Genomic DNA, 26,693 nt, shown 5'->3' on the forward strand with positions numbered 1-26,693 from the left:
GGCCGAGGTAAACGATTCCAACATTTCATCCAACATGGGTGTTCATTCATTCTTTTTTTAATTATTTCTTTTCAAATTGGAAATGGCGTGTTAGCAGAGGATTTCTGTACCCAGTGTAACCAGTGCCGCTACTGCTGTTTATGTGGACAAAAATATTATAGTCTAACAATTGGCCCCTTACAAAGCAGAGGAAATTCTGGCGAAAAATCGACTCTTGCGGTGCAATTTCTTAAAATTTATTTATCTATTTCAAGGCAAAAAATGGTCAAATTTTCTAAAATTTTGCAACAAAAACTATTTTCTAATTTTTTACAAACTTACAATGCATTTTGGGAAGCCTGAAAAACGTACCTTTAAAAGGGTCACACCTTTACTATAGATCGCTTAATTTCAGTGCCCCCTGGTTGTTGTTTTTTTTTCAGAAAAAAAAACATTCGAACTAGTCTCTACCCATCTTTTTAAATTTGTTACGAAACTTTTCGAATTTTTGACAAAAAAACATTCGATTCTATTTCTAATGACGTCATTCCCTTTCAAATGTCGGATGTAAACTGAGTAAACGAATCCAACATGATCCAACACGAAAAAAAATAAATAAATGTTGGACAAAATGTTTGATGGCGATCAAACTCCCATCCAACACTTTTTTCCTTCTTCCGACATAATTTATTTTTCCTTTCCGATTTTCGCATTCGAGTAAACGATTCCAACATTCCATCCAACAGAGAAAAAATGTTATGTTGGATAGAATGTTGGAATCGTTTACTTTATTATTACAATAAACTACTAACTACTAGGTTTTTGGAAAAGGAAATTCACCCGGGCGGTACCTAGGCGAAACGGGTGCCGGGTACATTTTTCACAGCCTGGAAAGTCCCTCAAAGGGATACAAAAATCATTAAAAAGCAATCGAGTCTCTGCAAGGGTTTCAAAATAGACGATATCGGCTTTACCGAATTCTCCCCGAATGATTACCCATGATGCATTGCGCAAAAAAATTCACGGACGATAACCCAAACCCTAACAATGCATCATGGGTAATCATTCGGGGAGAATTCAGAAAGCCGATATCGTCTATTATTACGAAAATCAAAAATCGACTCTTTCAAAGGGTCATAAATTCTTGAATTTTCGTCTAAAATTTGAAATTTTGTGGGAATAGTCTAAGATGGCAAAAACGTCAAAAATGGACAAAACTTTCGAAATTCAGTCTCTCTACTAAGGGTCTATTTTCGAATTTTGATTCTGAAATACCCGTCATCTCACAAACCTAGTACCCCTCCCTCGGTGAAATTCAGTACTACATGTTTTTTTTCTATAAGCATAACGTTCATAAGCATGTAGGCTCAGTTTTTACCTAAACAATGGCTCTATTGTTTGAGAAAAAATAGAATGCTAAGCATAATGCGAGCCTGATATAGGGGTATAGACACTTGCTTATTAAAAAAGCATAAAGTAATTAATTTTTTCCCATTTTGTTGAGAAACACACTGTCTTCCTGGAGTGAATATAGTCAAGATTTATGATTTTCAATTGGTTATCTTTAACACAAACACAGTATAATAAATAAAGCCTAAATTTTGATGTTGAGTATATTTTCAAAAATGTGTTTTTATTCTATTTATAAAAATAGTTAGGATAAGTAGTGGAATGAATGCTTTGAGACCAGCTCAATACCATTCAGGATGGATAGTAAAATGGCGACTTTTTGCTTTTTTCGTTGTTTGAAATAGTGAAGATTTTGTTCCCTCGGGTGACTTCTTCTTTGGTCGAACGAGACGTCGTCTTCCGGCGGTCACAAATCGTTTACGCTCTTCTTTTTGTGCAAGAACTCCAGGATGTAATGGGTTGATCAGCTCTGTAATTCCTGGCGTGTCACTAAAAACGAAAAGGTAAAGATTATTCAACACAGGAAAAACTCAACCACATTTTCGGTGGAAAATCTTAGTTTTTCACACTGGTTTTTGAAGCATTGCAGCCAACTTTTAACGGTGAATTATTTTAATTTTTCCTTACTGTTATAACTGATAAAAAGTGCGATCTGTTTCATTACCCAAGACTACACTGTACCAATATAAGACCAGGTTCTGTCTTTTCCACTGGAAAGATGGGTCCAAAAATTCAACTTTGTACGCTCATACATCCCCTTCTCACAGACCCGATAGGATATTTATTCAGTCAGTGGGTTAAAAAACGGACTGAAACTCAATGGGGTTGATATTCCCATGTTTTTATGGCTCATGGGGTTTAAAGTCAGAACATTCAGCGGAGACAAAAAAAAACAACAATATTTTGCAGTGAGATTATTTTCAGCGTGGGCAAAAATCGGATTATAATTTCCACTTGGGACGATATTTGGTCAATTATTCAAGTGAGAGGGGGTCCCACCCCCGGGGGGGTACTACCCTTGTCGACCGACGGGGGTGCTCCGCTGAGGTTCGAAAAATGGACCCTACGTGGGACTCGAAATTTGCGAAAAAAGTGACCCTGAATGGGACTGAAATTCCAAAATTTTCTCAAATTTTCTACTTTTTTCCCAAATTTTCCAAAAATAGGCACCCTACGAGGGACTGATTTTTCTATTTTGGTGTTTTTGCGACCCTACCTGGGACTCGTGGAAGTTAAAAAAGGTACCCTGACCAGCGGAGCATCCCCGTAACCCATCTTGCCCTAGTACCCCCCCCCCAGGGTCCCACCGGGTCTGTAAGAAGGGTGTTTTTATTTAAGTTTTTTTTCACTAAGATTATTTAGGAAACAAATAACTGTTAGGCTCGTTATGGTTTTCCTTATGGTTGTTAAGGAGCGTCCGAAGGATAAAGCAATTTGTCGATGTTTTGTGGTATAGACAGACTACTACTCGAATAACCATCCCCACCCGTTTATTTATTTTCAAAAATATTTTCAGCAATCGCAAGCTTGATAGCTCCAAATATCCTGTTTTTTGGCTTATAATGATTATCTTTTTCGGGGTTTTCGGAGGTACAATTTTTCGGATCCCTCTTTTATTAGATTTTGAAAAAATTCGGAGTAGAGTACACGAATTAAAGACTTCTCCATAACTTTTAAAGTCCAAACTTACTGTGGCATAGTAGCAACAGCTTGTAAGTGTTCCAAAGCACCTTCCAAATTCTTACGTGCGCAAACTTTACAAGCTTTAGTATGGTGATGAGGTTTACTTTTCATAACTGTCGGAGGTAGCAGTTGGTCACGATGAAGGGGTGTTAAATTTTTTCTATACGGTGGCATTATTTTGGTTTGTGTTTCTGCCGTTTTTTCTAACTTTTGTCGTTGTAACGAAGCCAATAAGATAGTCTGGATAAACTGCATGGCAATCTCACGTTCTAAGCGAAAAGAATGAAGAAAGTTAAAACATTTATAAGATACTCCTCTGCAACCCGTTTTATACGCCCTAAATTTCTAATAGCCTTGAAGAGCTCTTTCTTGCGTCTTTTTACGTCTTTTTGAAAAAATAGATTAAGGGTAGAAAATGCTTTGGCGGACCGAACGTTGATGTTCTACCTAGCTAAGTTGGATAATTCTTTAGATCTAAAGACTTTCAATTTACCCGCGGAATAGCCCAGTCGTCGTGCCTAAGTAAGAATTGTAAAACACACATGAGTCAGACATGAAAAGTTTAGAATTCTGTAGTGCAAGACTTAATTTAGAGGAATGAAACAGCTATGGGTTAAAATGTTATAGTGGGTGAATTTTTTTTATATGAAATCCTTTTAGGAGACACGGATGTGACATAGACGTAACTAAGCTCGGTTGACCGTGATGTTCTTGAAGCTGACCATCAAGGGCCATACTGTAAACGATACTTTTGTCCATTTTGCATATTATATAGGGACTTATTATAAAGATTAATCAGAGTATAAAACGCTCCTTGAAGAAGGCTGTAGCAGGGTTATAATGAAATTACTTACCTTCCTCATTAGCATCTTGTAACCATTCCTCAATCGCTTCAATAGCATCTGGTTTCAAAGCCTTTTCCAAAGCCTGCAGAAATCAAAAGAAGGATTAAATAAAATCTAAATGGTTTTCTTTCTATCAATATTTAAGCATTTTTATGCCAATCCCTGATAGAACATACTTCTTTGTGAGCGCTCTGAGAATTGTAAAAAAGAATACTAAGGGACTTATTGCAAGTTTGGTATTGGGTCTTCAAAGATTGTTTCTTTCGTTTAAGAACAGTAAAATCTTAAGCATCATCCACGACTTTTCGATCACACTGGAAAAAAACCCAAACCATGTCGTTAAAAATTATAGTGCTTTGAATTATCTTTTCAACGGCATACAATTTGTTATATTTGAAGCATTGTTTGGCGAATGGCAAATCAATTTTGTGCCCACTTAAAGCGTATAACAGACTTTTGTTATCGGTGTCAACAGAAAAAACTAACTTTAGTGCACACTCAAAGCGAATGGACTTCAATCAATCATCAATCATCAGTAAAGATTACCTTTTGAATATAACTTTCTTCTATCTCGGCGACGACAGTTGGTGTTTTGGATACTGTACCTTTATCTAAATTAAATCATATTTCAGAATCAAAATTTTATATTCTATAATTGATAGGACATATTGGTATTCTGCAATTTTTGTTTTGGATACTACCCAAAGCTCTATCGTAAGATCAAATTGTCATTGTGTCATTGAATGAGTACCTTTTTAAAACAGATCATATTTCAGAATCACAATTCTAAATTCTATAGTTGACTACCTATACAGTCCTTATTGTAGGATCAAATTGTTGAATATACATACCTTTAGAAGATGCTGCATCGTACCATGATTGAAAGAGAGGCTGTAATTCTTCTTTCAAGAAAAGTGGGGATAAAGCATCTTTACCAGACCTTCCAGGAAGACCACGCGAAGATTGACTGGGTGACCATGATTTGCGTAGGAGGCTGGGAACTAGAATTGTTAAAAAGATGGGAGATAATTAGACAGCAACAATAGCAAGCTTCTGTTGTTTGATAAGCACAAATATTGTTTCTAGAATAATATAAAGTATAGTCACATTTAAAGTGGAAAAGGGGCAATTTCCGATTAAAAAATGGCTGCACCCGTGGATTATTTCTATCAGGTGATAAATTATTTTTCAATGAGGTATTACATCTACTCTTACTTTTAATCACCACTCAAGATTAACCTACATATTGGTCGAATTCGAAAAGGTTATGGTTATGAAAATGATGCTGTATTTTAACTAAATTATCCGGCCACTGTATTGCTTTGGGATTTAATATGATTGAACTTACGTGTTAAAGCGTGTTGAGACGGTTCTCCGCTTTTCAAAATTATTTTTCCTTTCTTCTTGTTTTCTTTTTTCTTTGCTTCAGCCCCACTATAACTTTTTGTCATTTCCAGAAGCATTTTTGCATCTACAGCGTTGGCAGAACGTTCTGAAACAAAAAAGAGTAATAAAAGTTTGTTGTGGCAAACACAAGTAGCAGTGGAAAAACGTCTCCCAGCTAGGCCCCAACTTTTATCAAGCCTCAAGGTACTGTCGATTGAATACCTTTTCAAGTCGGTGAGATTCTCAAAAAGTTGATAAGATTCTTTTTTTTTAATACCTATACTTCTTGAGCTTCAGGTGTAAGCTCTTATAAAAATCAAACCCCAATAACAGTTACAGCATATTGAAAGAGAGTCAAAGCGATCAAGTAGGCAATCATTATAAAAATCAAGAATATTAAATGATGATGGAAAGAATTGAATGTTAAATGTACAAACCTCCGCGTCGACCAGAGTAATCGTTATAAAAGCTTTGGAATGAATCATCAATATTCGAGTTTAAGAAGGAAATATTGGCCGTTTTTGATTTGCCATAGTCAAATACGCGCGTTGGAATTCTCCAGGTTAGAAAATTCTAAAAAGAAATCAAGTTAGATTATCGATTGCAATTGTGGAGCGCAAAACCTACTCTCATTGTGCTGAGAGTTGCATGGGATCGGGAATCGAATCAAGAATCATTGAAACGGCAAGCGTATACGTATCACCGTTATTTTTCATTAACATGTCATTATCATCTGTAAATCTTATCCATTTTGCCAAATAACAAAGAGATTTGAATTATAGAATATTTTCCGAGTTTTTCCTATTGACGGGGATCGAAAATTAGTTCGAATTTATATAGAAAGGTGCGAATAATAGAAATTTGAATTAGCGGGAGTCCACTGTATACCAATAAGGTACGGCTTAAGGCTAGAGTCGAATCTCCTTTGTGCAATTGGAAGCCGCACTCATTTTCTTCATAAGTTGTTTCATACGAACGCTGGATAATAGAAGTACCATTGACCACCAGAATTTGAAAAATGTAAAACGCGAGAACAAAGAAAGTGCTAGATTTAATCTGTCAGTCGAAATGCAGCTCAATTTTAAAGCTTCACTTTAACTTGATTGGGAAATGTTGAAGATTCGGCTTGGTACTCAATGGGTATTAACGTGTTGAAAAGAATAGAAGTTACCTTAGAAGGATGTGGATTGTTTCGACGGGTCGGAGAACAGGGCCGCTCTCTAGGACGACAAGGTTGATAGCGTTGGAAATTTGAATTATAATGCGTTTCGAAGTCCTCTCGATTCTTACGCGTTTTGTTTTCAGGGAAGACAAGTTTGGAATCATCATGAAAACGACGACGTTGTTTAGCGTGGTAATTGCCAGGGACGGATAATGCTTTTTCACATTTTGTTAGATCCTGTAAAAGACGGTCCGTTGCGTGTATTTTTTGAGCGTTGGTCAACATTTTTAATGGTGGTTCAATTCCGTTTGGTAGCATGAGATGAGGTGATTTTTTGTACAAAACAGTAAAAGTATTTGTGCAGCGATGTGTTGGTGTCTTGTGTTCGCCTTGTGTGGTATCACCATGTTTGTTTTTTCAAAACTTGTGACGTCAAATTATTTGGAGATTTTTGACGTCAATTATCTAAATATTAAATGACGTAACAAATTATAATTATTACAAATTTGTATGTTGTACCCGACAAAATATTGACAGTTTGTCACGGGATTAAAGGGCACAGACATCTTTGGCCTAATTTAACTTGAGTCCCGCTCCCGCTCGGGACTGTCCCGATCTAGAACGACGTGGTAAAGAAGTCGAAATCGATGAAAAAAAAAGTTGATCGATGGTTTGATTTATACTATATACTTTTACTCGAGTCCCGATTTTGCGTACGAAATGTTTGGATTCGGGGCTAAATTAAAATTCCCGATTTGGCCTACGAAATGGTTGAATTCGGGACTCAAGTAAAAGTATATATAGTAACGAGAAACTTTTAGTCCCGATTTATTTCAATTAATTGTTTCAAGTTCACAAATATTTTTTTCGACAAATGTATCGATTACCGCATTTCACTTGCTTTGCCGAAATTTTGTACGTTAAAAAAAAATATCTTTACAATCTGATGCCATAAGGGTAAGGGCAAGGGCAAACAGTTTGGAGTTGTGTCATTTTTTAGCGAGTCGTATATTTACATTTTATATTTTAAATGGTTCGATCCTCCGTAAAAATCAAAAATTTGTTGTAGTAGTGTCTAATTCATCATAATAACAAAAAGGAAAAGAAAAAACTATACCACCGTTAAATTCCATAGCGTACAAATAATTCTATTTAGGAAAAAAATTGGTGTGGTTTTTCAGAATCGAACTTTGATGAATTCGTGTGAAGATCTTATTCACTTGTGTAATTTTGGTTGGCAATATTTTTCTGAATGTAAAAATGATAATAAAAAAACGTATCCATCCCTTAGATTACTCAAAATTCGAATCAAATGCTGACAAAAAACGCATTCCCAGCATTCTATTTTATTTAAATACTAAAAAAGTAATATAAAGGGGGGAAATGTTTCAACGTAGTGTCTCTCTCAGATGCAAGATGCAATGTCTTTAGGGCCATGAAATCTTCAAGCCTCCCCATGCAGTGCTCCTTTCGAATGGGAAGCAACGTGAATTGATTGGTTTATGCGTTCAGTAAATGTTTATAAAAGCTCAATTATTTGAACGCGGCGTATTTCATTTATCCAAAGTGTATTTATTCAACCCATTCAAACCCTCTTTCACGTCGAGCGATATTCCACTTCATACGTAAGTAGTAACATTTGAATACCACCCCACGACGTCGACTTCTTCACGACTGTAACGTATCAGGAACGGGTGCTCCTTAAAAATTAAACACAAAACAATTGTTGAAAAAGTTAGAGGGGATGGCCATGAATAATCCCAGAATTTTCAGACGTAGCTACCCCAAAGTGTTATATAAAAAAAACAAACTAAAAACTCATTAGCAAACAAAAATAGAGACGTGGCTAGAGTTGAAACTGATGGACGGAAAATGAAGCCACTTATTTCCGATAATAAACGCATTATCAGTTACCAGTTTAAAAGTAAAAAAAATAAAGCCCTAGATTCAATCCACCGCAGTTCTAAAAGCGTCGCTCGTGTAAGGCCTCACTTTTTCTTTCTTGAGAAAAGTCGAAAATTCTTCTCTAACATTTCGGGCTTTACACTCAATGCACATGACGGATTAAAAATATGGATTCGATTCTTAAGTTTAACACAAAAACATTTGAATTAGAAAAGAATGGCTTCATATCACCATCAAAATGTCGGATAAAAATCATCCAAAGAAAACCCTCATAAATCGACAGAAAATGAGAAATATTCGATGAAAAACTTTGAATGTTGTCGGGATACAAAATACTCACCAAGAGAAGATCAAACTTGGGACGTTTCGCCATGTCTTTTTCAAGACAAACGTTAATGAAAGATTGAAATTCTTCTGAGAATCCTTGATTCGGAGGTAGCGAAGGTGCTGGGTCATGCATAATCTTCATTAACACTTCAAATTCGGATGAACAGTTCGTGTATGGGAAATAACCGACTGCTAATTCAACCTGTGAAAAGTAAAATGAATTTGTTTACTGATTGGAAATCATTGAAAAACAAGTAAGACAGTAGACGTCTACACAAGATCACTAAAAAGGGAATAGTTTAGGAGAGGCGTGATAAATTCGGGTGGAGTAAGCAGTGGCGGAGATGTTTACAGTGTAGACGATACCAATTTGGCGCAAAAGAAAAAAACTGAAAAAAGCCGTGGATTTGCCTTTGCGTATTATTGACGATTCGGTTCGACCATTTTCAAAACATTCGAAAGCGTAACGTACAGTATATCAACTCTTATTTTTCTACATAACACTGGTTGAAGGAATTTCTTGCATGAAATTCTTTTCTTTATGGGTTTATTTTGTAGCTCAAATTTAGAATGTTAGTTAAATTTTAAGAGCCATGCTTCATATGTTTAACATACTTTGACTTCAGAAATAATCACCACAAAGACTAACAGGTTTGTTGTTAATATTTTTTACAACCTTCATTTTTCTTTTTAACTAATTTTATAACTCAAAGACACTACACTTGCTGTACATTTAGTATCATTTTACACACTTCCCTTCTGATAAAAACAGCTTTTTACCTTCTTTCAATACTCCCCATTTTTGTCTTGTTAGAAATTCTACAAGTTACTAATCTTTAACTTTTATATTTTTTATATTATAGATTATAGCCACAGGAAATGATTTTGAAGTTTTTAATTTTTGTTTGTCTGGAAGATGGTATCAATTTGGAGGTAGACTATGTGCTTCTGGCAGCTAGAGAAGAGTTTTATTCTGATACAAAAATCATTACAGGATAGTTTGACGTTTTGTTTACAATATTTTCCACCATATTCTATATTTAAATATAATTATATTCTGGCCTTAGGTAGAAATTGTAGACGTTCATGGTACAGCAATATGCTGTTATTGCTACCATACAATGCTACTTGAAAGATGGTGAAGTCGTCTGTAATGCTAAAGCCACCAATTTCATTGAATCGTTTCAGCTTATGCAGATTTTGCATTATCCGTTCTTTTTCCTCTATACTTTTTAAGATCGACTTGATTGGACGCCAATGTAGCCCTTTTCTGTTTTGTCCAATGCGATGATGGTGGGACGGTTTGATATCTTGGACGCCAATGTTACCTAGTATACCTTCAATATCTATTCTGTCTTGTTCCTGTTGTTCCTCTTTGTTATCTACCTCTAATTCCAACATTCCATGTATAATAATATTTCGTTTTCTTGATTCGATGTCTCTGTCTTCATTCTTGTTTTCTTGTTGGTGTTCTCTCACTGCTGATTTGATATTATCCTTGTGTTTCTTAGTTATTTCAGCGTATGTTTTTTCTGATGATTTTTCTATGTAATTCGTCGTTAGTTTTATTTCTTCTTTTATAATCTGCTTGGTTTTTATTTCAAAGTCAGCCATCTTTTCGATATCGTTCTTAAGGCTGCGGTTCTTGGCTAGCTGGTTGTTGAGCTTTTTAATGACGTCGTCCTTCTTCTCAATCTCCCTCTGCATCATATGATACGAGTTCTCACCTATTTTACTCATTAGAGATCGTGTTATCCGCACGCAATTCTGACATAGATATTGTTCGTTATAAGTGTTGGCAAAAATTTGCAGCTGATAAAGCGGTAACTGTGTGCACTCGTAGTGTACCATGCGGTGGCATTTTCGGCATTTTAGACGGTTTTGGTCATCGTCATCTGAGCAGGAGGTGAGCGTGCATGTTTGGTTTTGTTTAGCTTCTTCAAATGGTTGTTTTTCTTGCTTTTTGTCGGTTTTTTCGTTCATGTTTTTGATTTTGCTAAATTTCAACCATTTTAATTTGCAAAGAAAAAATGCCCAAAAGATACCCCAATCAAAATCTTGTTTTTTCAGCAAAGGGCGACAACAGTCAGACAGTTTCTTTTTTCAAACAGCCAAATTTCTTGTTAAAAAATTGCTAAAATTGGCATAATTCTGGAATTTTTTTACAAGATATAGACATTCCTTTGCCACACAATTCACCAAATTTTGAAGTTATTTATAAAAAAATATAAGTCAAAAAAATCATATATATGAAATATTTTAATTCCCGCAACCCAAGATTATGCTAAAAAAAAAATTGTTGCTGAATGTCTTGACCTGTAGTAGAATAGTAAAGGAATAACAATTGCTTGAGAATGGATAAGTACAATTTTTACATCTTACCCTAAACAAGTAGAAAACAACAAATTAATCACTTATATAGAAAAATTTCTCAAAAATTAAATAAATAGGTTCAATGTACGGGTAGCGACATGAGTATTCACAGCTTGCATTTGGCAGTACCATTTTTTATTGTTTTGAATGGTTTTATTCTTTATATAACGTACAGAACAATTTTCCAACCACGTTCTACTGGTTCAATTTCACAAATTTTACAAATTACATAAAATAACATGAAAAATTTTTATAAAAAGGTATATAAGCAGTAGGGAAACTTATTACCAAAACCTTTTTGGTGATTTCACAAAAACATTTTTGGTGAACTCTTGATATGCACCATTGTCTATTCCACAGCTGATTGGTTGAACGTGACGTATTGACTTATTTTACGTCACTTACAACGAATCATATATTGGGTACGTGATGTAATGTCAGAAGACCTTGGAATGGCACATATCATGAATTTGCAGTGAAAAGGTGTAATTCATGAAAATTTCAACCTTTCACACCGTGAATTTGCCAAAATTTATGGTGACTTTTAAACGTTTGGTTTTTTATGTACTCGTACATCTGGAATTAACTGAATATAAACTATGTTCTGGTTCAATTAATTGCCCCTACCTAACCTAAGAACACCCTCTGTTTACTTTTCGAGAAAAATCTCAAAAAAGCCTGTTATATATGTCCAGTGAAGTGGCAATTTGAACACCCAATAAATAAGAAGAATTAGAATTTGTAACTAGTTCTAAAAGGTTCTATTCCTAGAAACTTGGGGAAATAGATTAGAAACCAGTAGAAACAAACATGAAAAAATAGTACATGAAGGAAAGTATTTTCAATCAAAAATCAAAAAGTAGTTTGAGGTATAAAGTAGTTGAGAATAGAGTGAGAATATGTGAAAATTACTTGCTCATGCTCATAAACCACATAAAAGCACAAGCTGAAAATTTCAAGGAATGGAAAGAATGGAAAACATACCTTGCCTGATTAAAATGGAATCTTGAGGGGAAAGTCAGTCAGGTTGTTGTTCATATTCAAAAAGATTTTTCCAAATGCAAATCTTGAGGAATCTAATCCCTACTGACACACTAAAGACTTATATACTGTACACAAAAATTTATGCATAAAAAAGACTAATAAAAGTAGAAATAATTATTCTCCACCATGAAAATAAATCTCATAAAAACAATCTGAGTGAAATTTCATCAGCCATCTTTCTCAAACGTTTAGCTGTTTGCACTGTTTGCACTCAGTTCGAACAAAAAACGCAAACGGAAAATCTCGAAAACCCGCTGACCTGTCTCAGAGGTCAGTCAGGCAAGGATTTTTATATTGAGGTGCGCCAAATCGGTATCGTCCGTTTTGTTCCAAAACTCTACCGCCACTTTTTTCCCATAAACCGCCCTGACGCCCTAACTCTTTCTCGCATTTACTTTAAACGGACGATAGCATCGTCTAGTAAGACAGCAACAAAACTATGCTTACTATATGTCTACAATTGTAGCTGAGGTGAAGTTAAATCTAACATCACTAAAGAAGAATTCCCAGCTAGAGTAAAACTTAATTACTACCTACTACTAGAAACAAGCGAATTAAAAATATAACAGAGGGACCATTAACTTACAAGGGAGATCCCAAGGGACCATACATCTGCTCGTACGTCATAATCTGGATTCCTTGGGTCTGGAGGTTCCACTCTTTCAGGCTGTATAATACAAGGAAAACAAAAATTGAAATATAGTTTGACCATTTTAAAAAGTATTTTGATTACCACGGTGGATAGCTGTTTTATATTATTGTATAAAATTTTCGTCTAAGCAAGTCCAAGTCCATTCAGATTCTGAAAACACTGATTTAAAAGCCATTAAGAGTTCAAAGCTTGAAACCAAGTCCCTTTCAGACAAGTCGAGATCGATTTCTTCCCAACTGAAACACATTTTGGAACTTAAATTAATCTTTGCTGCCTGAAATTGAATCTCGAGTTTTGTTGTTTTCTTGCAACACGAAACGAAGCGAACAAGAGATTTCCATTGCTTTAAACGAATTAATCTTTGGCAAGGTTTAATATCACATTTTTGCGAATTCATTCCATTTTCACGAAATTGCTGATTCGCAAAATTAAATCCACAGGTAATCTTTTGAAACGTTGATTCGCGAAAATAAATCCAGAAAATTTCGCGCATTTTAGGTTTTGAAATAAAATCTGGCGAAAATTAATTCGATTAAGTATTTCCTTACCGACATGTAGGCAGCACAACCTGCGCCTTTCGTCTTTGCTTTAGAGTCAACCAGGCGTCCAGCGATCCCGAAATCACAGAGTTTTACATTGCCTTTCTCGTCAAGAAGAATATTCGACGGCTTTATATCTAAAAGGTAATGTGAGAGAAATATGAGCAAATGCACTAAGGAAACGGAGTTTGATAAACGACAATCTTTGTGCTATAACAAAATTAAGGGTTACTGGATAGCTGAATGAAAATATTGATTGTATGATCGGCTAGAAGCCATTCTATTGGTTAAATTCAAGATTTACGTCAATTCTAACCAATAGAATGGCTTCATTTCGTTTCGGAGCGAAACAGAACCGTTGCGTGCGAACATGGTCTCGACCTGTTAGGCACGATGATTGAAGTTGAATTGGGATATTTATGAAAAGCTCAGTAGGACATTTGATGATCGATAGTACTGTAATAGAAAAGCTCATTAGTCTAGGACAAATGGGTTTCCTGCATTGAGTTGACAAGATCTTACAAAAGGTAACGCAAATCTTGAGTTTGTATTATATCGAGTTCTACACGGACATCATCTTCCTTGGCACGGCTAACTGAATATATCACGATGTTCGATTACAGTACTATCGAGCTGTTGGGATTTTTAGGCTAGTTTTTAAACTTTTCTCTTTTGGGCCTCAAATTGAAAAATTGATTAGTCGAATAGATACCTCGATGCATGACCCCATGTTCAGATTTTAAATATTGTAATGCTCTGACCACCTATAAATGTAATGAAAAGGGAAGAATTATTGAAAAGTAATGTCATGTATATTTACAAAAACTCCTGAAATAAAGGAAAAATTCCAATATGTTTAAAGCATAATCGGCTTTTCCAGAAAATTTTTTACCCCCACTGTTGAGGATATTGATTTTTCGAAGTATCGAACCCCCTGGGTATCCTACTTTATTAGTAAAGACCTCAATCCTCAGCCCCCTGGATATCCTCTCTTATAAAGATGCTTACCCCTGGATATCGTATTTTTTTACTTGAAAAGACACTTTACCCCCTGGATATCCACTTTTGAACAAAAATCGTTAACCCCCTGGATATCCGATATCCTCAACATGGGGGGGGGGGCACGGACTATTTCTGGAAAAGCCCAATATGAGAGTTTTTAAAGAGAGATTCATAATATCAACCAATTACTGGTATCTATGAGATCACTCCATTTTTCTGGTCCTGTACTGGTAGGTCTGAAACCAGGAGCGCCTCAACTCATGCATGTCACTCTGTTCTTTTTAACTGCGTTAAAGTTAAAGTTACAGACAAATGGCATTTATGGCATTTATAGATTAACCCAGCTTTTAGTGATTTAAACGATAATCGCACGATGGGTTATTTTTTCTTATTTGGCACGCCCTCAAAGAGAGCAATTAATCGTTAATTGCATCCTGTAGAGAGCAATTAATCGTTAATCACATTCTCCAATGCCGCGCCAATGTTTACAAAATTGATTTTAATGTTTTTTTCTTACATTTTTTTTGCATCGAACGTTTTAATTGCATTCGAAATTTATTTTGTGAGAAAGAAAATCAATAAACAATAATAAAAGAAAGACATAAAGAAAAGAGAAAAATATGAAACTCTCAGTGTAATTTCTGTAATTTATTTTCCTAACTGGGAAAAAGTAGTGAAAGCCATTGTGCGATTAGCTCGTAATCACATAATAACTCGTACAATTTGAATATAATTGCACTTGTGATTTTTTTGTTTTGAATTTTCCTCGTCCTTTCGGACTCGGAAAATTAATAACAAAAAAATCACTCGTGCAATTATATTCGAATTGCACTCGTTATCATGTGATTACATATACAAATTTAACGTTCTTACCGAGACCGAAATCTTTCCTAATATTGGTTCTGGTACAGGTGTCTTTGTCGTGCGTAATAATTTTTCAAGACACGTTCCCATCAGTTCCATACATACGAACACTTCAGACTATAAGACAGAATTTCCAAAAAGTTAATACTTGTGCTAAAGTTTTTATCACCAAAACCTTTGCAGATTATAAACGTTAGCAAAGTGATTACAATATCAGGGAAAAAGAGACTGACCAACGTTGGTTACCATATTTCCAGGTGATTTTTATATTAAAAATAATTAGCTTTAGCGCTTTAGAATTCACATCGTCTTTATTTTCCATTAAAGCTGGATTTCCACTGGACTGGGAAGGAATTAGTTCGTTGTAAATTTGTTTGTCGTAATTAATTCGAAACATCCCTATCTGGATAGATCTGGAAATACTTTTTTACCAGCCAGTACTTTTAAATCATTTATCAACGATTTTAATTTTTCCAAGTAGACTCCTTGAAATAGAGAAATACTTCATACCTGTGAAATGAATAACCCAAAACAATTGACGATATAAGGACAATCGTTGCATCTTGTAATGACATCAAGATCCATCAAAATTCGTTTCTGTTCTTCCATGATGGGTGTCCTGTCCATAGTCTAAAGTGGAGAATAAATGAACTTCTACTAAGATATTTAAACCTTGTTTGATTTGGCTGCTGATAAAAAATATGAAAACTTCAATTATTCATGGCATAATATTGTAAATGTTATGTATTCAAAGATCCTTTTTAAATATGTTAAAGTATTGACATCAACAATAAAGAGGATCGTTTTAAACTCCCTACCATGTTGAAAATATCATTTCTCCGTCTAGAGGATGCAAAAAATTCTCAAATCCATGGGGCCAGTGAATTTATGTGAAAAGTGCAGAGGAATCTCTAAAAAAATTTGTCAAAAATTTGAGAATTCGCTGTTTCACTGATAATGGTAGTCTCTAATGGCATGATTCTGCATGATTGATTAACAACTCGTTTATTCTTGAAAATTGGATTCCAGAATATATTAACCTTTACAGCCATAGTGGTGTTTGTGGCGGGGTGAAACATCTTGTTGACAACCCCACATGTTCCTGAGCCAATTTCTTCCAATAATTTTAAATCTTCTATCTTAAATGGGTATTTCTAATGAGTAAAAGAAAAACTCATTTTGCAGGAAACAGTAGTTTCCAATTAAGAGAAAGATCAAGGGACGGTGGAGCAATCCAGTGAGAGGTGGTGTTCTCCACTTCCTGACAACTTGTTGAAACAGTTCGGGTTGCCTCTAACTGCGGTTGCAGACTTACCAATTATGATTCAATAAGATTTATTCTTGCAAAAAATGATCAGCTTGTTATTCAAATATTTTGTTCGACTGAATTAATAACTGTTAAATAACTAATCAAAAGACACGGGATAGAGAACTTTTATGGGGTGGGTAAGTCTTATTTTATTAAAATAAACAAAAGAGAAAAACATCAAAACTTACCTCTCCCTCGATTGCCAATATCGAAGATTTTTTGGTGAGTTCTTGAAGCTGCCTTTCTATTGCAACACTACAAAATTAAAGAATAATGTAATGATAATTTTTAAGATACCACATAGTAGGGGAGCAATCCATAACATTTTTTTGGATTACCCAGCTTACTCAAACCTAATAAACTTACTCTTCAGTGAGTTAAATTTTGAATGGATTATTTTTCTCGAATTCTAGCCATTTTCACGAAAATTAGTCCTTATGAAATATTTGAAAATCAGAATTTTGGCTAAAAACCCCTTACAAAATGAATGAGAAATGGATTAAGTTTGGTCCACACCAGATTCTTGATAATTGTCAACTCAATAAGTATGCCGTTGTTTTTGCAGCATCAAATCCATTTTGTTGACAAGTTTATTCTTTGATAATTTAAAAGGGTTTAAGAAGGGTTACTTTTTGGATTGAGAAGTTCGATCAAGTACTCTAAAAATGTCTGACTAAAGATGAATCAAAAAGGGAAAATTTTCAATTTATTTCATGAGAAAGTACAAAGAAAGAATCTTGAAAAAGATTCAATATGACAGAATGTAAAATGTTGTTAAATTGTCCTCTATTATCACTTTTTTATTACTTTATATCGATAAAATAAAAAGAAACTCATGTTTTTTTTGTATAGAACTGACATATAACAACACTAAGAATAGTGATGCTGCCAATTTTTTTTTGGAACAGACTTTACCTCTAAATTGCTTAAACACAAAACAGTGGGTTTAAAAAGTAATAAATAAAATTTAGTGCCTACACAAAAATGTAAATGCTTTTTGAGAAGTTATTCAGGGAAGAGATGACAAAGTAAAAATAACTTACGTTCTTTCACTCTTTCTTTTTTCCCTTGAAAAGGTCAAATTTTCAAACTTTCTGTTCTCCCTTCCATGTCTTGGAGGTGCTTGTAAATCAAGACCTAGTCCACCTAAAAGAAAGAAAGCAGAAGTTTCCATCAACAATTCCAATCTTCTCATTTTTGGATAACTAAAAAGGATGTAGTAATATATATATATCTTTCGCCTTTCATCTGCCATATTGAATTGTATGCAAAGACCATGTATATCAAAACCGAAGTTTTCCAAAATAGTTTTTGTCCGACAACGAATGGTAAAAAAAATTAGTGTGCTAATGCTAAACTCACATTTGCTGTGGGAGGAGGGAGAGTTCATTGATTAGTGGCAAAGTAGAGACAGAGGTGATTTTTAAAAAGATAAAAATTTGAACGACGAGGATTGGCAAAATAATTAGTTTCTAAGGCATCTTAGTTTTGGGATGGCCGCTGTCAAACAAAAGAAGAAGCTTGTAAAATGATAAAAGAAAGATTGTGTGACTATTTTTGGACAAAAAAACACTCAGAGTAGACATACTTCCGGGCTGATTCCATTTCGTTTGGATTTGGACTGTTTTGTTATCAGACTAGAAAGTGACGGACTAGTGAGATGTACCCAGACAGCTTGGTAAAATCTGTGTGTTTTCATTTTAAGAAATGACTTGCCAGTCATTGATCATGCCAGTCATTGTTCTTGGGGATTTGCGAAATTCAAAATAAATTAGCGGCTTTAGTGCGCTTTCCTATGATATATAAATGGACAAACGGAAACATGAAGAAATAGAAAAACAATAAATTCACCCCTGGAAAATATTCAAATTGTTTTGTTCTGTTCAATCACAGACACTTGTGATAGCACCAAATATCTTTTCATCCAAATCACATCGTTGTTAATAGTTTTATTTTGTCCAGAAATTGTTGTGCGGTTGTTTAAAAAGTAGCATTATTAGAATAGCTCATTTCCTTTTTTTCTTCCGTAGCTTTGTGTAATGCCAACCTAATTCCATCATAGCAGCTATCTGGTCTTTAATAAATTAGTTAGAGTGATTTTTTTAACAGCTTACTCAGTAGGTTTTATTTATAAACATTTAAAAGACCAGATAGTCACTGACGGAACTAGAAAAGGTATATGACGGCATCACGCAAAGTTACAACATTATTAAAGAATTCTAGAAAGTTAAAAAAAAATGTTTGTTTTCCAGCCCCCTTCTGATAAGATTCTATTTCCAGGGGTTAACTTGACAGTCCTAATTTCCAGGGGGTTAATGAAAAAAGTTCGAGATTACCCCCGTATTGTTTTAAAATGGAATAGCCCAATAAAATGAAGGTTAATAAGCGCTTTCATCCAATCAGAAAGGATTCTGACAATCTAACTCTTAGTAAGTCTAGCCTAGCTTAACTGTCAGCTCTCAGGGTGTATTAAAAGCACATGAGAGCTTATTTTAATTTAAATGGAAGCACACAAATTTCATCAAACTGCACCAGAAAAAATTGACCCATGGTACTATTTGGCCCCCACTTTCTTGGGCCACTTGACATTTTGAATTACCAGTCATTTGGGCACACAGTCGTGTTTTTGTGTCTGTACAGCATAACTCAGCATAAAACAACACAAATGAGGTGGTCTACACAATAGACAGCTCCAGGCTTTTAGGCCTTACTCGTGGTCTATAGGCACTGCTATAGACGGCCACTAGTATGTCCCCACCGGGATTTGCTTATTAATAGGTTTAAACATAATAGATAACTTTCACAAAAGATGTTTATCAATAGAAATTTCAAATAAAAGAATGTTTAAATGATTGGCTTAGGTTTCGAAACTCTCTATTGTTTCATTAAAACCTCAGTGCCCGTTCGATTTATCCGGAGAATTTCAATATTCAAAACAAGAGCAGTGCTCATACCCTGAAGAGTAGGAGTTTTACGCTCGAAACGAAGGAAGATATGACGTAGCCTAAAATGAGGTAACATTTCTACAACAGAGACCATGACAAATGAAATTTCACTGCTAGCACGCCCTCTTAAATTTTTTTTGTTCTCCTTTAAAACGGCCAACACTGTTTGAAGAAAATTATAGAGCACCCGCCCCCAAATGTCACCATCTAATGTTCTAATTTCACACCCTTTTTTAGAGATAGGAATAATAGGATAGGAAGTTCAGAATCACTAATAGACAAAAGATTTTATCCACTCTGATTGCTAATCAAAGAAAAATAATTTCCATCAGTGATTCCGACCTTCTTATTATTCCAAATTTTTAAAGAAAGGTGTTGAAATTAGAAGAGGGATATTGGCATTGGACCAACTTACAGTATAATGAATAAATTACAAGAATGTAATGTGTTCCATTGTGAAGCCCCAAATTTCTTCTTCTTCCTTTTCGAGGAAGGCAAGTGATGAGGAATGGAAAGATGAAAATGGCACCAAGATTTAGCTCATGAACAGGCTACAATCACCCTCGAAATATATTGAGATTTTAGTGTATTTTAACGTTTTTCAGAATTTAAAGTTCGGGCGAGAATTGCTATTTTAGCACTTCCACTTTCTTCCATTGAATATTTCGATTTTAGAGGGGTTTGGAGGCTTCTAGGCTATATTCCAAGCCTCATTCGAGCAAATTTGAGCTTTTAAATCCTGAGATCCTAAGGTCCAAAGTCTTAAGTCTCATTTTAAAACTCAAGAGTTAAAACTCTACTTTCCAACTGTAGTTTAAGGCGCTTTGTGGTGTTCAAAATTACACTGGGAACTCCTCTTTGTCTCAAATATTTAGTGGATGATTGTAGCTTTAAAGCTTTAAAACAGCAACTAATAAAATGAAAACCAGAATACGATTCTTCTCATTTGGATGTTGGGAATGTGGCTTAAACACGATGAAATCAAAATTAAAGGGAAGAATTCTCTTCAAAGTTTGACTATATCCCCTGTCCCGGGTGACGTATCTTTTTAAACCATATTTTGAAAAAGATTTTTGTGGCAAAAATGATCAGAAAGCAGAAAGGGCGACATTCCCAAATTACACCGTACGATGGCGACCAGCCATGTCTGAGACGGCTCTGCAATTAGATTTTTTTTCTCGCTTCGCTCGCGTTACATTTGTTTACATTAGTTCTTGATGTTTAGGAAAACTTTGATGTCAAGATAAGTGGAGTGAAATAATAGACATGACACGAGATTCGTCGAATAAAGGCAGCCTGGGGGGGGGTACTTAGGCAAGAGAAGGGTATGGGTATGTGCCGGCCTTCTTAAGGGTGCTTTTTTTGAAACATGGCAGTTTGAAAAATCGGAAAATCAAACTTCAGTCCCACTAAGAATAGGAAAAATAGGAAAATTTCAATTTTTTGCCCCCACAAAGATAGAAATTTGGTCAAATTAGTCCCAAAAAGTGAATTAAAATTCACACAATTTCCCTTGTTTCTTATCCTCTTTATTCTGCTAAGGGTCCGAGGGGCAGGGCCGAAAGTCAGCACGCAACCATAGTCCTCCCCCCCCCCGGAAGGCAGCTAGGACACGCAGACAAAAAAGCGTGATAGCGCATTTTATGGACACGCAGACAAAAAAGCGTGATAGCGCATTTTATGTTGCTTTTTATAAAATAACTTCGTCATAACTTTTCAAATTCAACAATGACTTAGATTTACAGCAAAATAATCCTGATAATCATCAAAGATGTTTAAAGGTCCCTTTTTAGGAAGAAAGAACTCTAGTTTTTACCACCTTTTGAATGTATTTTTAATGTTGCTGTTGTTCTAATTATGTTTTCTCATGTTTTATTTTATATTTGTTCTTTTCTTTAACAGATTCTGTTTAAAAGATTTTCTTTTTGTTTTGAAAAGAATTTGAATGTCTAAAATCAAATAGAAAGAAAAAAAAGAAAAAGTCTAATCTATCAATCAAAACAAACTTATCGAACAACTCAAAGTCTTGAAAGTACATATCAGTTCTACTCGATCATCTGCACAAAAACTTCATTCAGCTAGGAAGGAGTTGACAAAAGCAATCGCTCGGGCAAAAGAAAACTGGATCTTACTACAGCTTAATTCATTGAATTCGACAGGTGCATCTGTTAAAGGAACTAAACTATGCTGGGACTCTATAAATTCACTTAAAAACGGCTTAAAAAAGCCCACCCCCGTCAAAGAGAAAATGATGACAAAACCGAATGGAACAAAATGCACATCCTTTGAGGAAAATGCGGAAGTATTTCGAAATCACTTTGAAAAGCTGTACAACAGACAATCTACTTTTAGCCCAGAAGTATTAACGTTTCTTGACCAAAGTCCACTTATGAATCAATGTGAACAACGTCCAACAGATATCGATATCAAAAAAGCTTTGAATCGTCTTAAAAACAAAGCACCTGGTGACTCAGGTATCACCCCACTCATGTTGAAAGCCTGTATCCCAACGAGCAATATTTCACCTTACTTCGCTATGTCATTCTTGAAGTCTGGGACAATGAATCCCCTCCTGAATCTTGGGATACTCGACTGTTGAAAGTTATGCCAAAAAAGGAGACCTCAGTCAACCAGGCAATTACCGCAGGATTATGCTATTGGAAGTTGCTTACAAAATTCTCGCCATACTCATCCATGATCGCTTACAGCCACTCGTTGAATCACTAGACCATGAAGCTCAGTGTGGCTTTTGCCCAGGAAGGGGTTGTCAAGTATTTGCTGTATTTGCTGTAAATATAGCTATGAAAAAGCGGAGAGAGCATAACAAAGAGACATTGATCATGTTCCTGACTTAGTCAAGGCCTTTCATGACAACTTTAAAGTAGACTTTGAAGTAGAAAACTGCAAACATTCAATTAATTGAGTAAAACAAGGGGACATTCTTGGACCAGTTTTATTTGTCGCTTTTATTACTGTGATAATGACTACCTGGCAGCATAAGTTGCATGATCCTCCTCTTTGTTTATTCAAAACCAAGAACGACTTTTGTCTGACAGGCAGAAAAGTTACTTCCTCAGGAATCGATTTTGAATTCCCAGACTCAGAGTACGCAGATGATACTGCTGTGTTGTTTGAATCCCGAAATGACCTGGTCCTATACATCCCCTTGCTGCTTAGCCATTTCAATCGTTTCGGAATGGAGGTGCATGTTGGTGATATATCCTTACCCAATAAACCGTCGAAAACTGAAATATTGTTTGTCTCTGCCCCATTCAAATCCTATCACGATTCTAACACATTTGACGATACGAATCTATCCCCGTTCGATTTAGGAGATGGGAAATTTATTCCGATAACAGACCATTTTTGTTATCTCGGTAGAATCTTGTCGCAAGATTGTAGAGACAACCTTGATATTACGAACCGCATTAAACGTGCTGGTAATGCTTTTGGTGCACTAAGAAAATAAATCTTCTCCAATGCAAATGTTTCCAACAAAGTCAAGGCATCTGTTTACAAAAGCTTAGTACTTCCGATCGCTCTTTACAGATCCGAATCCTGGTGTCTTACAGAAAAATTATTCCACCTACTATGTCTCTTCCATCGTAATTGTGTTCGTGCTATGTGTAGAGTTAATTTGTTGCATGTCAGGAGATATAGAATCTCTAACGAAGAGTTACTTGATCGTATAGGTTTGTCGTCCATCGATAGCTACATTACGAAAAGGCAACTCTCTTGGGCGGGTCATATAGCCAGAATGAATTTTGATCGTTTTCCACGGAACTGTTATCGTCATGGGTCAGGTGTAACCGTCCACGTGGTGCACCTGAATTTATGTATGGGCGTGGGTTGAAAAAGGCATTGAATAAGGCTAATATACCTGTGAATAACTGGTTTTTACAGGCTTCAGCATACTAGGCGTGCGATCGCACGCGCACGCCTCCGCACACGCCTAAAAGCCTTTTAGGCGTGCAATTTATCACACGCCATAAATCATGAAAACCTAGCAAGGCGTGCGATCAATCGCACGTGCAAAAACTTATTCTAGAAATATTTTTTCTGCTTGTTGAAAGAAGATCAAATATCATTTTCTACTTTAATCATAAGAACCAAATAGACGAAAGATAAACTTTCCTTTACTCTTTCAAACTGCTATATGTATACAAAATTTCTTATAAAATAGTTTCTCTAATGGATACACCTTCTCTCTCCTCTTTCTCTCATACTATGCTTTGGTCTTCAATAAACAAGCCTTTCTCAAAAATAACTTTTGCTGCACGATTTTTCGTCTCTCTAAAACCTTTTTCTCTCAAATCTTTTTCCTTCCCTCTCGCATGCTATGTTTATGAGGTCGTTGGTTTATGACAATAAACTAGCTCTTCTTAAAAGTTACTTTTGCTGCATGATTCTTCTTCTCATTTGTTTTCCTAAAGTAAAGTATTTTCCTTCTTGATTATTCAGTGCTCTTTTGGTTTCTGTTTTTGTTTTTCAAATATGAAGATTGAATATACACTTTCTTCTTTCCTGTTGTCTAGTTTTTATGTAGATAAAAGAAAGATCATTCTTAGGAATTGTTCAAAAGTTTGTGCCTCATCATTGTTAATGATGTTTATAAAATAAAAGAAAAAAAAGATCGCACGCGATTGCACGTCTAAAGAAAATGAGGCGTGCCATGATTCGCACGCCTAAATTACTAAAAATTACTATGTAGGCGTGCGATGATCACACGCCTTCTTTTTTCTTATGCCGAAGCCTGTTTTTAAAAATTTGGCTCAAGACAGAAGTGTATGGAAAATGATGGTGAATGATATTGTATGATGACTTGGTTTATTGATTTATTAATCTAATATTTATTATGATAGTACTTTTTCTTATTTATGTTGGCTAGCGCCATGATTTCCTAGGACTATATTTTTAGGTCTAGGCTGATTCCTTTTGCTTAGGACGGATATCTCTCTCTCTCTCTCTCTCTCAATTTTTTACATTCAATATTTGTTTATATTTGTTGACCAGCACTATGTGTAGCCGTTGTACCACGAATGAAAACTACTGCAATTACAGTATACTGCAATTGAGGGATTTCCCTGACTGGATATGGCTAAATGTTAAAAAAAAATCGGGTTGGTGTAATTTAAGATGCACGATCTAACGATTTACGATTCACGATGCGCGATCCATGCATAAAGTATGCTGATTATGGTCCGATTTTAGCAAAATTGTCGAACAACTTTATTGTCGACTAACTGGGAAGATCTGTTGTTAGATTTCCCAGTTGGTCGACGCTTACTTGTTCGACATCTCAGTTGTTCGACAATATATCGACATAAAAGTCGAACAACTGGGATGTCGAACAAGTAAGCGTCAAGTTGTAATTGTTCGACCATACAGTTGTTCGACAACTTTCGTCGAATTATGTATTGTCGAACAAGTGGGATTTCGAACAACTGGGAAATCTGACAACTGATCTTCCCACTTGTTCGACAATACATTTGGCCGACAATTATCACGATTTGTCAACCAAATGTATTGTCGAACAAGTGTACTGTCGGACAAGTGCAGAATCCCCCTGATTATTCCTAATAATTATCATAAAACTAAAATTATTTAACATAATTCTAAAACAATGGCATAATCCTTTTCTCGCTTTTGTTTACCACGGTAAATTCATGCGACAAAAAAGAAATGGAACTACGAATAATTACGACCGTAGAATTATGAAAAAAACTAACTTGCATAATATTGATAATGGAAGCTACCTTGTGAACATCTTACAATAGACAGAGAGTGAAAGTAGTAAACAATGCACAAGAAATATTTTTGCTCTCCTCAGTTTTAACAATAGAAGGTGAATGCACGTGGCCTTCACTTTTTAACATATTTTATGCACGGATCGCGAATCGTACATCGTAAATCGTTAGATCGTGCATCTTAAAACGACCCCGCACCGGACTTAACGAACACCGGACACGTGAAAGTCCGGTGTAAAATGAGAATTTTTTTACCACCGGACGATCTCTACACCGGACTTAAGGAAGTCGGATGTCCGGTGTTGGAGAAGAATATCTTTTTCCACCGGACAATCAAAACACCGGACATGACCAGTCCAGTGCGTCCGGTGTTGCTTAATTTTTTGTTTCTTAAATGTCCGGCGTCCAAAATTTCCTGTATGCAGCACCGGACTGACACCTGACTTATTACATCCGGTGTGGCAAAAGGATACTTTTTGCCACCGGACAAATACACCGGACAGTCCGGTGCGTCGACAGGGTCCTATCTTAAATTACACCAACCCAAAAAAATCGAGCTTAAAATTGCACAGAAAGCTGAACTACCAGTGCATGTTCTGACCAGGTTTTCAGAGAGAAGGATCTATGGGTGCTATTTTGGCCCAAAAAAGATCTGAAGAATGTACAGTGTATGTTCTAGTAATACCATGGGTAGTGAGAAGAAAATTCAATTTTATAATAAATTTCAAATTTTGATAAATAAACCAATTCAAACTAAAATCAATAATTACCTAGCTTCGGTTTCGGTTTCAATGGTTTTTCCGATGTAGAATTTAGATCGAGGTTAAGGGATGGTCTTTTTTCTTCCGCTTCCAGTTGTATACTTAATGCATTTATTCTTTCTTGAAGGGATTTATTTTCTGGTATTGCAGCGGCCATTTTATCCCCATCTTGCTCGAAAAAGAATTCTATGTAAGTTCAGAGTTGGCAACCGAACTCACTTTATCGCGCCAACTGAAGCTTCGCTATCTCGTCAGTCTATGATGATTGACAACATGGTTACGAAACCAAAAGAATATTCTTCGATACCGGCAATAAAATATTGTCACTTCCGCGCATGGTCATGACGTCACGATCAAAACATTGATCAAAAAGCACATGGCACAAAGTCTGCAGCATGCGGGGTTCAAGTTTACTGTTTGATGGTAGAATCATTCATTGCGAGAAGTCAAATTTATTATTCCCTCAGATAGACAAAGGTAGTATTTTTGTTTTACTGAGACTAGATTAGGAAACGACCAAACTTTCAGCTAAAACTAGCCCTTCAAACTTTACATCATACATGTGTTTGCGCCGTCTGACCGCATGATAATTTTTCTTGATTTTCCAATTACTTTGAGTAGGGAAGTCGCAAAATTGTCAGAATTTTATCCAATTTCATTCTTTGCTTCATCCCCACCATTTTTAATTCAATCACACGTTTCATAGTTTTACGGAAGAATTCAATTTCAAAAAATAAGATGGCCAATCGAAAAATAGTTT

General features: G+C 35.5%; 2 protein-coding genes across 2 annotated transcripts; both read right to left on the minus strand.

Moving 5' to 3' along the window:
* Positions 1-1,574: 1,574 nt before the first annotated feature.
* Positions 1,575-6,878, minus strand: LOC136815075 (uncharacterized). The gene is made up of 8 exons (XM_067071519.1): positions 6,475-6,878; positions 5,741-5,876; positions 5,266-5,409; positions 4,769-4,918; positions 4,464-4,528; positions 3,927-3,999; positions 3,080-3,341; positions 1,575-1,878 (listed from the first exon to the last, which is right to left on the minus strand). The coding sequence occupies exons 1-8, from the start codon at positions 6,781-6,783 to the stop codon at positions 1,671-1,673; spliced, it is 1,347 nt and encodes a 448-aa protein (XP_066927620.1). The 5' UTR covers positions 6,784-6,878; the 3' UTR covers positions 1,575-1,670.
* A 718-nt stretch (positions 6,879-7,596) lies between these two features.
* Positions 7,597-26,129, minus strand: LOC136815076 (dual specificity mitogen-activated protein kinase kinase 7-like). The gene is made up of 11 exons (XM_067071520.1): positions 25,943-26,129; positions 17,524-17,626; positions 16,669-16,735; positions 16,212-16,325; positions 15,682-15,801; positions 15,181-15,288; positions 14,018-14,069; positions 13,315-13,442; positions 12,701-12,781; positions 8,711-8,899; positions 7,597-8,165 (listed from the first exon to the last, which is right to left on the minus strand). The coding sequence occupies exons 1-11, from the start codon at positions 26,088-26,090 to the stop codon at positions 8,085-8,087; spliced, it is 1,191 nt and encodes a 396-aa protein (XP_066927621.1). The 5' UTR covers positions 26,091-26,129; the 3' UTR covers positions 7,597-8,084.
* Positions 26,130-26,693: the final 564 nt, after the last annotated feature.

This window comes from Clytia hemisphaerica, unplaced genomic scaffold, assembly GCF_902728285.1.
Source record: "Clytia hemisphaerica strain Z4C2 unplaced genomic scaffold, Clytia hemisphaerica genome assembly, whole genome shotgun sequence".
NCBI classification, from domain to species: Eukaryota; Metazoa; Cnidaria; class Hydrozoa; order Leptothecata; family Clytiidae; genus Clytia; species Clytia hemisphaerica.

Coding starts and splice junctions, on each gene's coding strand:
- LOC136815076 (XM_067071520.1), bottom strand. CDS start 26,090: ATGGCCGCTGCAATACCAGAAAATAAATCCCTTCAAGAAAGAATAAAT. Junction 14,070..15,180: donor TAGGAAAGATTTCGGTCTCG/GTAAGAACGTTA, acceptor TTACATTTATAG/GTGGTCAGAGCATTACAATA. Junction 8,166..8,710: donor CCAAGTTTGATCTTCTCTTG/GTGAGTATTTTG, acceptor TTAATTTTTAAG/GAGCACCCGTTCCTGATACG.
- LOC136815075 (XM_067071519.1), bottom strand. CDS start 6,783: ATGCTACCAAACGGAATTGAACCACCATTAAAAATGTTGACCAACGCT. Junction 4,919..5,265: donor GTCTCAACACGCTTTAACAC/GTAAGTTCAATC, acceptor TAACAATTCTAG/TTCCCAGCCTCCTACGCAAA. Junction 1,879..3,079: donor GCTGTTGCTACTATGCCACA/GTAAGTTTGGAC, acceptor TTTCGTTTTTAG/TGACACGCCAGGAATTACAG.